General features: G+C 46.5%; 1 protein-coding gene across 1 annotated transcript; it reads left to right on the forward strand.

The window, feature by feature from the left end:
• Positions 1–1,875: 1,875 nt before the first annotated feature.
• RAP2B (RAP2B, member of RAS oncogene family) lies at positions 1,876–9,420 on the forward strand. The gene has a single exon (XM_084873884.1). The coding sequence runs from the start codon at positions 2,414–2,416 to the stop codon at positions 2,963–2,965; it is 552 nt and encodes a 183-aa protein (XP_084730010.1). The 5' UTR covers positions 1,876–2,413; the 3' UTR covers positions 2,966–9,420.
• The last annotated feature ends 884 nt before the right edge of the window (positions 9,421–10,304 follow it).

Genomic DNA, 10,304 nt, shown 5'->3' on the forward strand with positions numbered 1-10,304 from the left:
CGGCAAGGCCCGCAAGTCCCAAGGTCAAGGACTTGGGGCTGCAGACACGCACGGTACAGGCTACAGCCAGGGCGGTTCAGAGAAGGTGAACTCACTCGCCAGTGTGGCTGTGAGTCACCGCGGGGCTCAGGAACTGAAACCGTGTTAGCACGCAGCACCCCCACCGCTTGGCTCATCCCTGATGATGCGCGCAGCCTAGCCAGTGCAAGTGGCCTGGGATTTAAAAAATAATAATAAAATAAAAATAAATTTAAAAAAAAGGCAGGACCAGGCGCCAGGGTTGACGCAGCAGCTCGGTCCCCTCCCATCCCACTCGCCTGGGAGGGAGCTCACGCTAACTTCCTTCTAAGCCTTCTGACAGGTCCTGACATCTCCTTCGCCAGCAGAGAGGGAGACCCAGGGGCAAGTCCGGGCAGCTCGTTCCCTTGCACCTCCCGGGAGAGGGAGCCGAGCCAGGTCTAGCGACTGCGTCTTAGAAATCTTCTAAGGGCAAGCCTGGGCATCCATCCCCTCACTCCTCCTCCGCGTGCAAAGAACTCACAACCGCCCCTTCCCACATCCGAGCCGCCCTCCCCCTTCTGCAAAGGAACTTGGAAAGTTTGCTGCTGCTGCTGCTGGTGGACCCAGAACTGCTGCAGCCAGCCCTTTCTGCTCCCTTTAAAGGACAGTCGTGACTGGGCACCGCGCAGTCATCCTCTCTGGAAAACACCAACAAAAGGGCTATATTTAGCCCCGAGCTCTCCGCCTAAATTCCTCTTATTTTTTCTGCAAAACGACTCGCTGGGGGGAAGTGGGAGGGAGGGAGGGGGCGGAGGAGCCGCAGAGAAAGAACAGCTGTGCCTCCGCCTCCGAACTCCAGCTCCGCGCAAAGCCAATACCGGGCGGGAGGTTACTTTTTCAGCCAATGGGGAGGCCCGGCCTGACAAAACCCGGGCGGCGGCCAATGGGAGAGCCCCTCGAGGTGTGAGATCGGCGCCCGGGACCAATGGGCGGGGAGCCTGGGAGAGGTAATTCGAGCCTGAGAGTGGGTGTGCTGGTGCCAAAGCTTCCTGCTTCGGAGCCCCAAAACCGGCTCTGCCCACTGAGCATGCCCTGACTCGCTTGCGGGCGCTGCCGCCGCCTCCACGGGTGGACCGGGTTGCAACAGTCTCCGGGTTTTGGCGCTAGCCCAGTGGGGAGCGGGGTGAGGGGGGGGGGGAGGACCCTCCAAGTGCCACACGGGAGAGTGAGCTTTGGTCACCAGTGGTCACTAGAGGCTGCCCCTTCCCTGGACGGAACAGTCATTGAGGCCCAAGGTCCTCATTGTCTTGGTGCTGGAGATGCATGCAGTCTGGGGAGAGTCTGCCAGAAATAGGCAAACGGTTAAAAAATAAAAAAAATTAAAAAGCTGCGCCGCGGGTGGTGGGGGATGCTCTCCACCCGCCGCTCCAGCAACCGAATGTCCATTGGGTCTCCGGCCCCGAGAGGCGCAGTGCTGGGAACCCGGGATGGGATCCCGAGGTTTTTGATCGCTGGGAGTCGGCAGGAGCAGAGCCTGCTCCGTGCCTGCCATGCCTGCACGCTTCTTGCAGAGCCGCCGCCTGATGCGCGAACCCCGAAAAGCGGCCTCCCTCCATCGTTCCACCTGAGCTCCCCCAGACCCTCTCCCCCTCTTCCAACACCTCCGCACCCCGACACCGTCCAGGCGCGCTCCCGCCCTCGCTCCTCTCCGGAGTCCGCTCCTCCAGACTCAAATCGCGAGCCCCGCCCCCGGCCCCGCCCCCGGCCGGCTCCCCGGAAAACCCGGAGCGCGGAATCCGGCGGGCGCGGAGCCCGCGGCGGCGGCGGCGGCGGCGCACTGGGCATGCTCGCCGGCGGGGAGGGAGGGCCCGGGTGCGCGCGGCGAGTAGGAAGCCCGGGCCCCGCGGAGGCTGCGGGGGAGAGCGCGCTGGGCCGCGGCGGAGGGCGCACGCTCCGCGGGGACTCATGCCACGCGCGTCCCGGCTCGGCGCGCGATTAGCAGCCGCCTCCGCAGCCCGCCGCCGCCGCCGCCGCGTCCCCGCCCTCCTCCCGGGCTGCCGCGGCCAGAAGCTGCTGCAGCCGTCGCCCCGCGCAGGCTGCTGCCGGCATTGTCCTCCCCGTCGTCCGCCGCCGCCGCCGCTGGTGCCGCCGCCGCGGGGGACCCCGGACCGGAGCGCCGCTGGGACGCGCTGCCGCCGGCTGGCCCCGGCGCCCGGCCCCGCGTGGTGGTGATTTCTGCGTCCTGCGCTGCCCATCGAGCCACCCGCTCCTAGGATTTTTTTTTTTTTCTTTCTTTTTTTCTTTTCCCTGCGGAGCCGAGGGAGGGAAGCAGTCCAGCCGCCCAGCCTAACCCATCCCCGGCGCGCGCAGCCCCGACGGGGGCCGCCTCGCGGGCGAGGGCGCCGACGGAGCCATGCGAGAGTACAAGGTGGTGGTGCTGGGCTCGGGCGGCGTGGGCAAGTCGGCGCTCACCGTGCAGTTCGTGACGGGCTCGTTCATCGAGAAGTACGACCCGACCATCGAGGACTTCTACCGCAAGGAGATCGAGGTGGACTCGTCGCCGTCGGTGCTGGAGATCCTGGACACGGCGGGCACGGAGCAGTTCGCGTCCATGCGGGACCTGTACATCAAGAACGGCCAGGGCTTCATCCTCGTCTACAGCCTCGTCAACCAGCAGAGCTTCCAGGACATCAAGCCCATGCGGGACCAGATCATCCGCGTGAAGCGCTACGAGCGCGTGCCCATGATCCTGGTGGGCAACAAGGTGGACCTGGAGGGCGAGCGCGAGGTGTCGTACGGCGAGGGCAAGGCGCTGGCCGAGGAGTGGAGCTGCCCCTTCATGGAGACGTCGGCCAAAAACAAAGCCTCGGTGGACGAGCTGTTCGCCGAGATCGTGCGGCAGATGAACTACGCGGCGCAGCCCAACGGCGACGAGGGCTGCTGCTCGGCCTGCGTGATCCTCTGAGGCTCCCCTGCCGCCGCCGGCCGCCGTGCTTGGCGCACAAAAAAGAAAAAAATTAGCCAAACGCGCCCACCCGATTCTCTCTAAAAAAAAAAAATGTGATGGTTCCTCTTCTTGCTCCGCGATCGATCGATCGGAGGCGACTTTGCATTGGCCGGGGTGTCCCGGGACCCCCCCCCCCCGGCTGGCCCTCTGCAGCGGCCCGACGTCCCCTGCCCCCTCCTCCGCCTCCCCCTCCTCCTCCTCCCCGCGCGCGTCCGGAGGGGGACCGGTCCTGGCCATCCGAGACCCAGTGGAAATGTGGTCTTTGCATCGTGTACGTTTCTCATTGATTTTTTTTTTTGGGGGGGGTTGATGTTTATGCCCCCACTTTGTAAGTCACCCTTAAGGGTGCTGTGTTGGCGGCTTGACACCAGCGAGCGAAAGTTTCAGCCTGGAAAAAAAAAACAAAAACGCGGGGGTGGGGGAGGAAGAGGACCGACAGGGAGAAGGTTGGAAAGAAGGGAGAGGGGGGGTGTTTTGTTTGTTTTTCTTTGCAACCACCGTTTTCGAGTTCCAAGTTTTAAATACATGGAAGGAAGTCCGGGAAGAACCAAATGAAGGAGCAGGAGGAGAGGAAGAAACTTTTGTGGTTTTTTTCTTTTTCTTTTTTTTTCCTTTTTTTTTTTTAAATCTTTTTCCAGGAGTAGCTGGAAATGATCGGGTTCCTTTTCTGCCAGCTTGGAAGGGCAGCCCCGTGACTGATTGCGATTCTGAGGATGTCTATGCAAAGTTGGATTCTTGTTTTCGGTTGTATCCAATCTGAAGTATTGCACATCTGAACTGGGACTGGTTAACACTGATCTGGTTAACACTGATGCCAATACAGTGTGGGGTGCCAGAAAGTGTCTGCTGATATTTGTGGAGGGGGGGAGGGGAGAAAAAAAAATCTATTTTGTTTACCTACTGTATCTAAGGGGAGTCTGGGGAGAAAAAAAAACGGTAGTATTTTTTTTTATCAGCTGTGAAAAAAATGTTACAGATCTGCACATTTTGTGTGTGTACTGTTGTGTGTGTGTGTGTGTGTGTGTGTGTGTGTGGTGGTTTTGTGTGTGTGTGTGTTGTTTTTTTTTAAAGTTTAGCTTTTTATTCTTGTTGGTTGGCAGTAACAGATTTTGATGAGTAGCTCTTTACAATACAGTACAAAGACTTAACAAATGTGATATCAGTGTCTGCAGAGTGCCTTCAAAACTCAGCTGTTCCAGCCGGTGCCAACCTGTGAACATCCCCACCCCACTCCCCCCAGAGTCTGCCATCCCCCCAAACCGCTTCCCAGTTTCCTTTCAGCAATCACCCCGAAGGAGCCAGGACAATAGGGCCTGTTGTTCTGTGAATTTCTTCTTTATTATTCCCAACCCTTAAAATGTAATTTCCATGTCTTGGCGATTTTTTTTTTTAACTTTATTTTTCTTCGTCCTGTTCCGATGTTCAGGTGTTTAGCTCCACCTTTTATATTATTTGAAAAAATATATTTTTCTGGTTGTCTGTTCATAGGGTCTTCCTTCAGAAGCAAAAGAGCAGAATTTGACCGTTGTGATGTACCAAGAGAATTCTAACCGATTGTAATTTTCAATCCCAGACACGCGTGTTTAATCATTGTCTCTTCATTTTAAGACTTTTAATACAGATGTCGTTTTTAAAGAAACAAACCCAAAACTATTGTTTGCGTTTCTGTGTTTTCATAATTCAGTGACTTCCTACAGTAGCGTGGCGAAGGTGGACAGGGGCAGGTGGATGGGTGCCTGGTGTCCCCAAAAGTTGGTGGTCAGATTGTGAAGAAGGAAGTGTTTCAGTGGCAAGTTGAGTGACATCACTCTCAACTTCCTAAATATGAGGAAAATCACCGTGGTCTAGGAAACCCTGGGGTGTGGCCATCTCATCTGACCACAAGATTATTGACTCTCTTCTGCTGAGGCAGGGAGCAGTGTGCCTTACCTCACAGTAGGTGCGGAAGGGAGAAACCACCTGCTAGTACTGTCTTCAATCTGGGAAAGGAACCATCTACCTGGCCAGGCAGGGTAGCATGTTTGCATTTGTTTAGTTTAAATTAGGTCACATATGCACCAAGTCAAAAGGATATTTGGGGGAAGATGAGTTCCATTCCAAAGTCAGACCTACTAGTGTTTTCTGCAATCATGCCTATAGGCTGTAGGCAGCATCTCAACGCTTGAGGTTTTGATTTGGAAATAGGTCTTTATATTTACAAAGTGGAAAACAAAAAAACTAAGTAAAAAACAAACAAACTGTGCTTTCATTACAGATTGTGGGCCATTTTGACCTCCTGAAACTTTCCTGCTAACAGTAGGAGGCAGTGTGAGCTTTTTCTGTCTTATTTTTTCTCTCAAGGGCCACTTGACTAATAGAACTCCGTAGAATAAAAGGTTTATGGCTATGAACCACGAGCGTTTGATATACCGTAATTCTGTGAGTGTAGGTGAAGTTTTCTCAAGGGTCTTTGGACAAAGGGATTTATTCTGTGGACGAAGCCAAAACAAATGACAGGCCACAGGTTTCTTTAAACGGTGGTATTAACATATCTTGCTTTAAAGTGTGTCTTCTGCCCAGGAGACATCTCAGTAATCCAGGGTGGAGGAAAAATAGACATTTTTACCTGTGGTGGTCCTATGACCATTCTTGATCTCACGTTTAGTATTAAAATCAATTAGAAGGTACTAAATATATTCTAAATAGAAAAATTAAGAGAAACTACTCAAATGTGTGCCTTTGCAAAGATTCCTCGAATTTGAGTCGATTGACTTGCTCCACTAGATCTAAAGTGTTGAAAATTCTGAAGACTTATCCAGTATTATGAAGGATATTTTTTAAAAGGCATCTGTGGACTATTTTTTTTTTTTTTAATGGTTTACTTTAGTTTTGTATTTTGGAAGCCTTTTGACCTAACATGGTGCCAACTGTCTAACTTGAGAAATGTATATACTGACAGGGTTCGCTTGAAAATGGAAAATGGGAAAAGAAATAGGTTGTTGGTGCATTAATCATCTCCACATAGGATTTAGTCACTTGCATGACTAAATTCTTAATAAAGTCTAGGATGGCAGAGCAGAAGAATTTAATATGCTTTTCCCGAGTACTGCACAATAAATGCTTTTTGGATTCTCAATGAAAGCAATTTGGTGTGTATTTCTTAGAGCAGGAGAATGGTAGTTCTGAGTTTGGTAGCCTTCTCCATTATGTTCTTGCCAAAATTGAGAGCAGTGAGGGACATTGCTTTTAAGAATATGTCCCTTTACCTGGCTAGCAAGAACCTCTTAGTATTAGGATGTGAAGAGATAAGAGCATTTGTTTCCTTGAAAAAGTTGGGCTGACTTGGGTGTTAAAAGGGAGGGAGGAAGGGTGGGAGGGAAGGCGGGAGGGAGGAGCTGTTTGCAATCACCTGTCAAAACAGAGACTGGGTGAGAAAGGAACCTTTATCTTGGGAGGAAAAGTTAACTTAAACTTGACCCCTGCTGTTTTTGTAGCAGCTTTTCCTTTTGGTCCCTGACTGTCATCCAGGCTTTATGTTATGTCAAAGGATTATGTTAGTACTCCTTTTGTAATAGCCTCAGAAAAGCTGAAGGTAACATCCTAAGTCTTGACATTTTTATGTTTGCGAGTTCTATGGTTCTTAGGTAGAACCTTTTCCATGTTCGCGGTTGAAATAGACTGAATCACACTTCAGGAAAAGACATGTCTGGGTTAGACTTTACATGTATGAGGCTTTATGCTCCCCGATTAACCTTTTCTGTAGGTGGGAATCCTAAAATGCCTCATCTATTGGAACTGTGCAGGCAGATTTCTAATGTTTTCACCATCATCTGATTGGACCCCTTTAAAATACCTAGTATTTTTATAGGTGGGATGGCAAAGTGAGAGAACACCATATGTAGCGGCGCTAATCTTGAGAAATAGATGCAAAATACCTTTACCTTAACTATCATTAAAGAAAGCATTTTCCACAACATCTGGAGTATGAAGGAAACAAATTTTGGAGATCACCACTCTTAGTTAAAATGACACCAAACATTTGTCACAGTGTCTACTTAATTGGGAAAAGTTTGCTAACAGGACTTTTGTCCTTGTGAAAAACGTGTCAGATTTTCAAATGCTGCTAATCGAGTGTGGTATTCTTGATTATGTATTACTCAGACTACTAGGAGTAATTGAAAGCACTTAATTGAACATAGTGCTAGTTCTAGAAGATACGTTTGAGCTAATAACAGTAGGATTTCAGTAGTTTTAGAAGGCTTTAGGGTTCATCTCTAGTCCAGAGGTTCTCAAATTTGACCATGTATCAAAATTACCTGGAGGTGAAAACAGGTAATTGGTTTCTTATTTGGTATGTCTGGATATGATCACATTTTTTTTTTTTTTCTAATTAGTTTCCAGGTGATGGTAATCTTCCAGCACCAACATTTTGAGAACCAAGGATCTAGTCCAATCTCCAAATGAGTACTATATGGACAGCCACCTGATTACTTGGGGACATAGATTTAGTAAGACTCCTATCATACATTTTTAGAGTGCTGCCTACCACACAAATAGACTATGTTGATTGGAAGTCGATAGCTGAAGAGAACATAAACCCTTGACATTAAGCCTGGTAAATTGTTGAGTGTGAAATGGGATAAACACTTTGCAGGTAGAGGGACCAGTTTTTGCATTTTGGAAGTGGCTTTCAGTGTTAATTCAGCAGTTGACCAAAATGAGAAACGTGTTAAGAATAGGGCATGGCCTACAAACTCAGAATCAACATTTCCTCTGCCTGCCCAATTTTTTTGAAAAAAGAATATCTTTGGTAAAAGGGAATTCTTTTAAGTATGTGTGTTTACTTCAAGATTAAAGGGGAAGAATTTAAACTCTTCGCACTATGGATTCTAAAAAAAAATAAAAATAAAAATTATATATGAGTATTTAAATCTTCAGGTCATGCCCAGTTGTATATCTATAGGTAAATGTGTGTGTGTGTGTGTGTGTGTGTGTGTAAATATGTACACTCAGTTTCTTAGCCAGACTTTCCAGGAATTAGTCAATTTAGTGTAGTGTCCCAAAGTTCTAAAGCTCTCCATTGTGGAATAACACATAACGTGAAACTGTGCCATACAGCTTTTGGAACTGTGAGTTCTGATCTGTTTTGTACATTGGACAGGACAAGCTATCTGTATTCTAACTTTGATATTAAACAGCAATCTTTGGGAACATGTTTTTTTCTTAGATTAGCAGAGTAGAAAGTATGTGCTTTTTTGGTCCAGTTGACTAATCTTGCTATTTTTAAAATGAGCTATCTGGCAAAATGATGTGGGGCTAAGTTTATCAAAGGTTTGGAAATGTGTGGTTGGTGTATTTGTGGCACTTGTGCAAATGTAGCAAAAACATTTTTTTTAAATAGGAAAGAGAAAGATCACCGACACATTGAGAATACAGGTGACCCCAAAGGGCCTGAGATTATTTCTTCACTGTTAATATGGTTGCAATGGAAACTGGTAAACAGATTCATTCATTATTCAACAAGCATTTATTGAGCATAAACTGCGGTGTAAAGACTAATGCTTAGTGGGAGGAAACCAAGCAAAAGAGAAACAACTTTTAAAATAGCATATATGAACCAATAGCAGAACTACAATATATATGCCATCATTTGTAATACAGTAATCCACGAGTATGTCAGGCAAGCAATCTATTCATTGAAAATTGGAATTTTACTTTGAAAGCTACATGGATACTGCAAATACAAATGGATCCCATGAGTTTTAAGTAACGTAGAGTTGTTTGGGTGCAAGTAGAACTCTAATTTTGTGCATTATTTCCAACTTCTCTTTTGAGGTTAGCAAACATTGAACATTTAGACATAGGAAATCAGTTTGCTTTCCTATTTTCAGGTGAAAAGGAAGAGGGAAAAATGGAGGAAAAGGCATGAGGTTTATTCACTGTTGTTGTTTTATTAATGAGGAAACCCAAAGGGAAAGGACAATTAAGTTATATTCTTCAAGAAAGAAGCAGTAGCTGGCATATCGTCTTTTCGAGTTCTTCGTGTAAAGAAGGTTGAGGGTAGGGTATTTCTTCTGTAAAAGATAATCCTCTAAAAATGAGTGTGCCAAAGATTTAAGCTGACGTCGTAAGTTTGCTCAGCTTATAGTTATTTTATACAGAAGTTTGTCCTCACGCCTTTAGTGCTTATTGGATGCAAGGAGGCAACCAGGTCGGAGAAAGAAACGCTGGGCAACTGCTCTCGGAGGTGCCAGTGCCCGTGGTTATTATGAAACCATATGAATTGAAGAGAGTGATAATTACTAGCCTGCAGTTTGCAGAACAATTTCTAGGGACTGTTTTGTGTAGATTCTCATGAATTTAACAGCATACTTTTAAATGTCAGCAGTTACAGGGTTCCCCAGATCTGAAAGCACTCCGTTGTTTATTTTTTTTTTAAATCTGCTTACTATAGAAGCAGTTATGAGATGCAAATGTATTATAGTTTTATAGCGTCAGTAAAGGTCTTCATATTTTATATCTGTGATCTGGCTCGTTATAAAAAGTTTTCAAAATCTGGATTTGGTTGTGAATGCAGAATATTTTAATGCTATTAAGTATACATATTAACATTAATTTAATATTTTAAAATATTCTCTTTAAAGGCTAACATTGAATCATATCTCATTCAAGAAAAGAGCCCCTACAGAGATCTATTCTATAAGAATGTATATTTCAATAAAATATATTTTTAAAAAATATATTTTAGATAGTTTTGAATTCAATAGCATAAGTAAGTAAGAGAATTTCAGGTATATTTCTAAGTCCAATTTCATTCATCATCTAGTAGGAAAGGCTTGAGTTTGGAGTTCTTTACTCTGAGTTGGTTCTCTTAGCTTTACTTTGTCATACGTACCCTGCTAACTTTTCTTTCTGTATATCATCTCATTCATCCACATTTGATTTATGCAAATATCCTTTTCTATCACAAATGTAATCTGTATTAATTGATAAACATTCCAAGAACTGTTTCATTAGTAGTTATTCAAATGTGTTCTCCATGTTACAATGCAAAGAGAGAAATAAGTATGTTTCATAGGTTTGAGATACAGACGGAAATAGATCAAATTAGGTAGAGAAGATTGCTCACTAAGCATGTGACCTATGGATTTGGCCATAGCCTTTGCATTTCGTTTTTAAAACCGATAAAGGAAACTTTTAAGCAAATTCAGTCATATGAATATTCATTTACTATATGCAGAACTGCCTAAACATTTTTCCAGGCCATCTCCTGTGCTGAGATCAAGCTATGAGAAATCACAAATGCATTCTCTTTCTT

Source organism: Pipistrellus hanaki, assembly GCF_964339955.1.
Source record: "Pipistrellus hanaki genome assembly, chromosome: 2".
Lineage (NCBI taxonomy): Eukaryota > Metazoa > Chordata > Mammalia > Chiroptera > Vespertilionidae > Pipistrellus > Pipistrellus hanaki.

What these genes read in the sequence shown, in the direction of transcription:
- RAP2B (XM_084873884.1), top strand. Translation starts at nt 2,414, where the DNA reads ATGCGAGAGTACAAGGTGGTGGTGCTGGGCTCGGGCGGCGTGGGCAAG.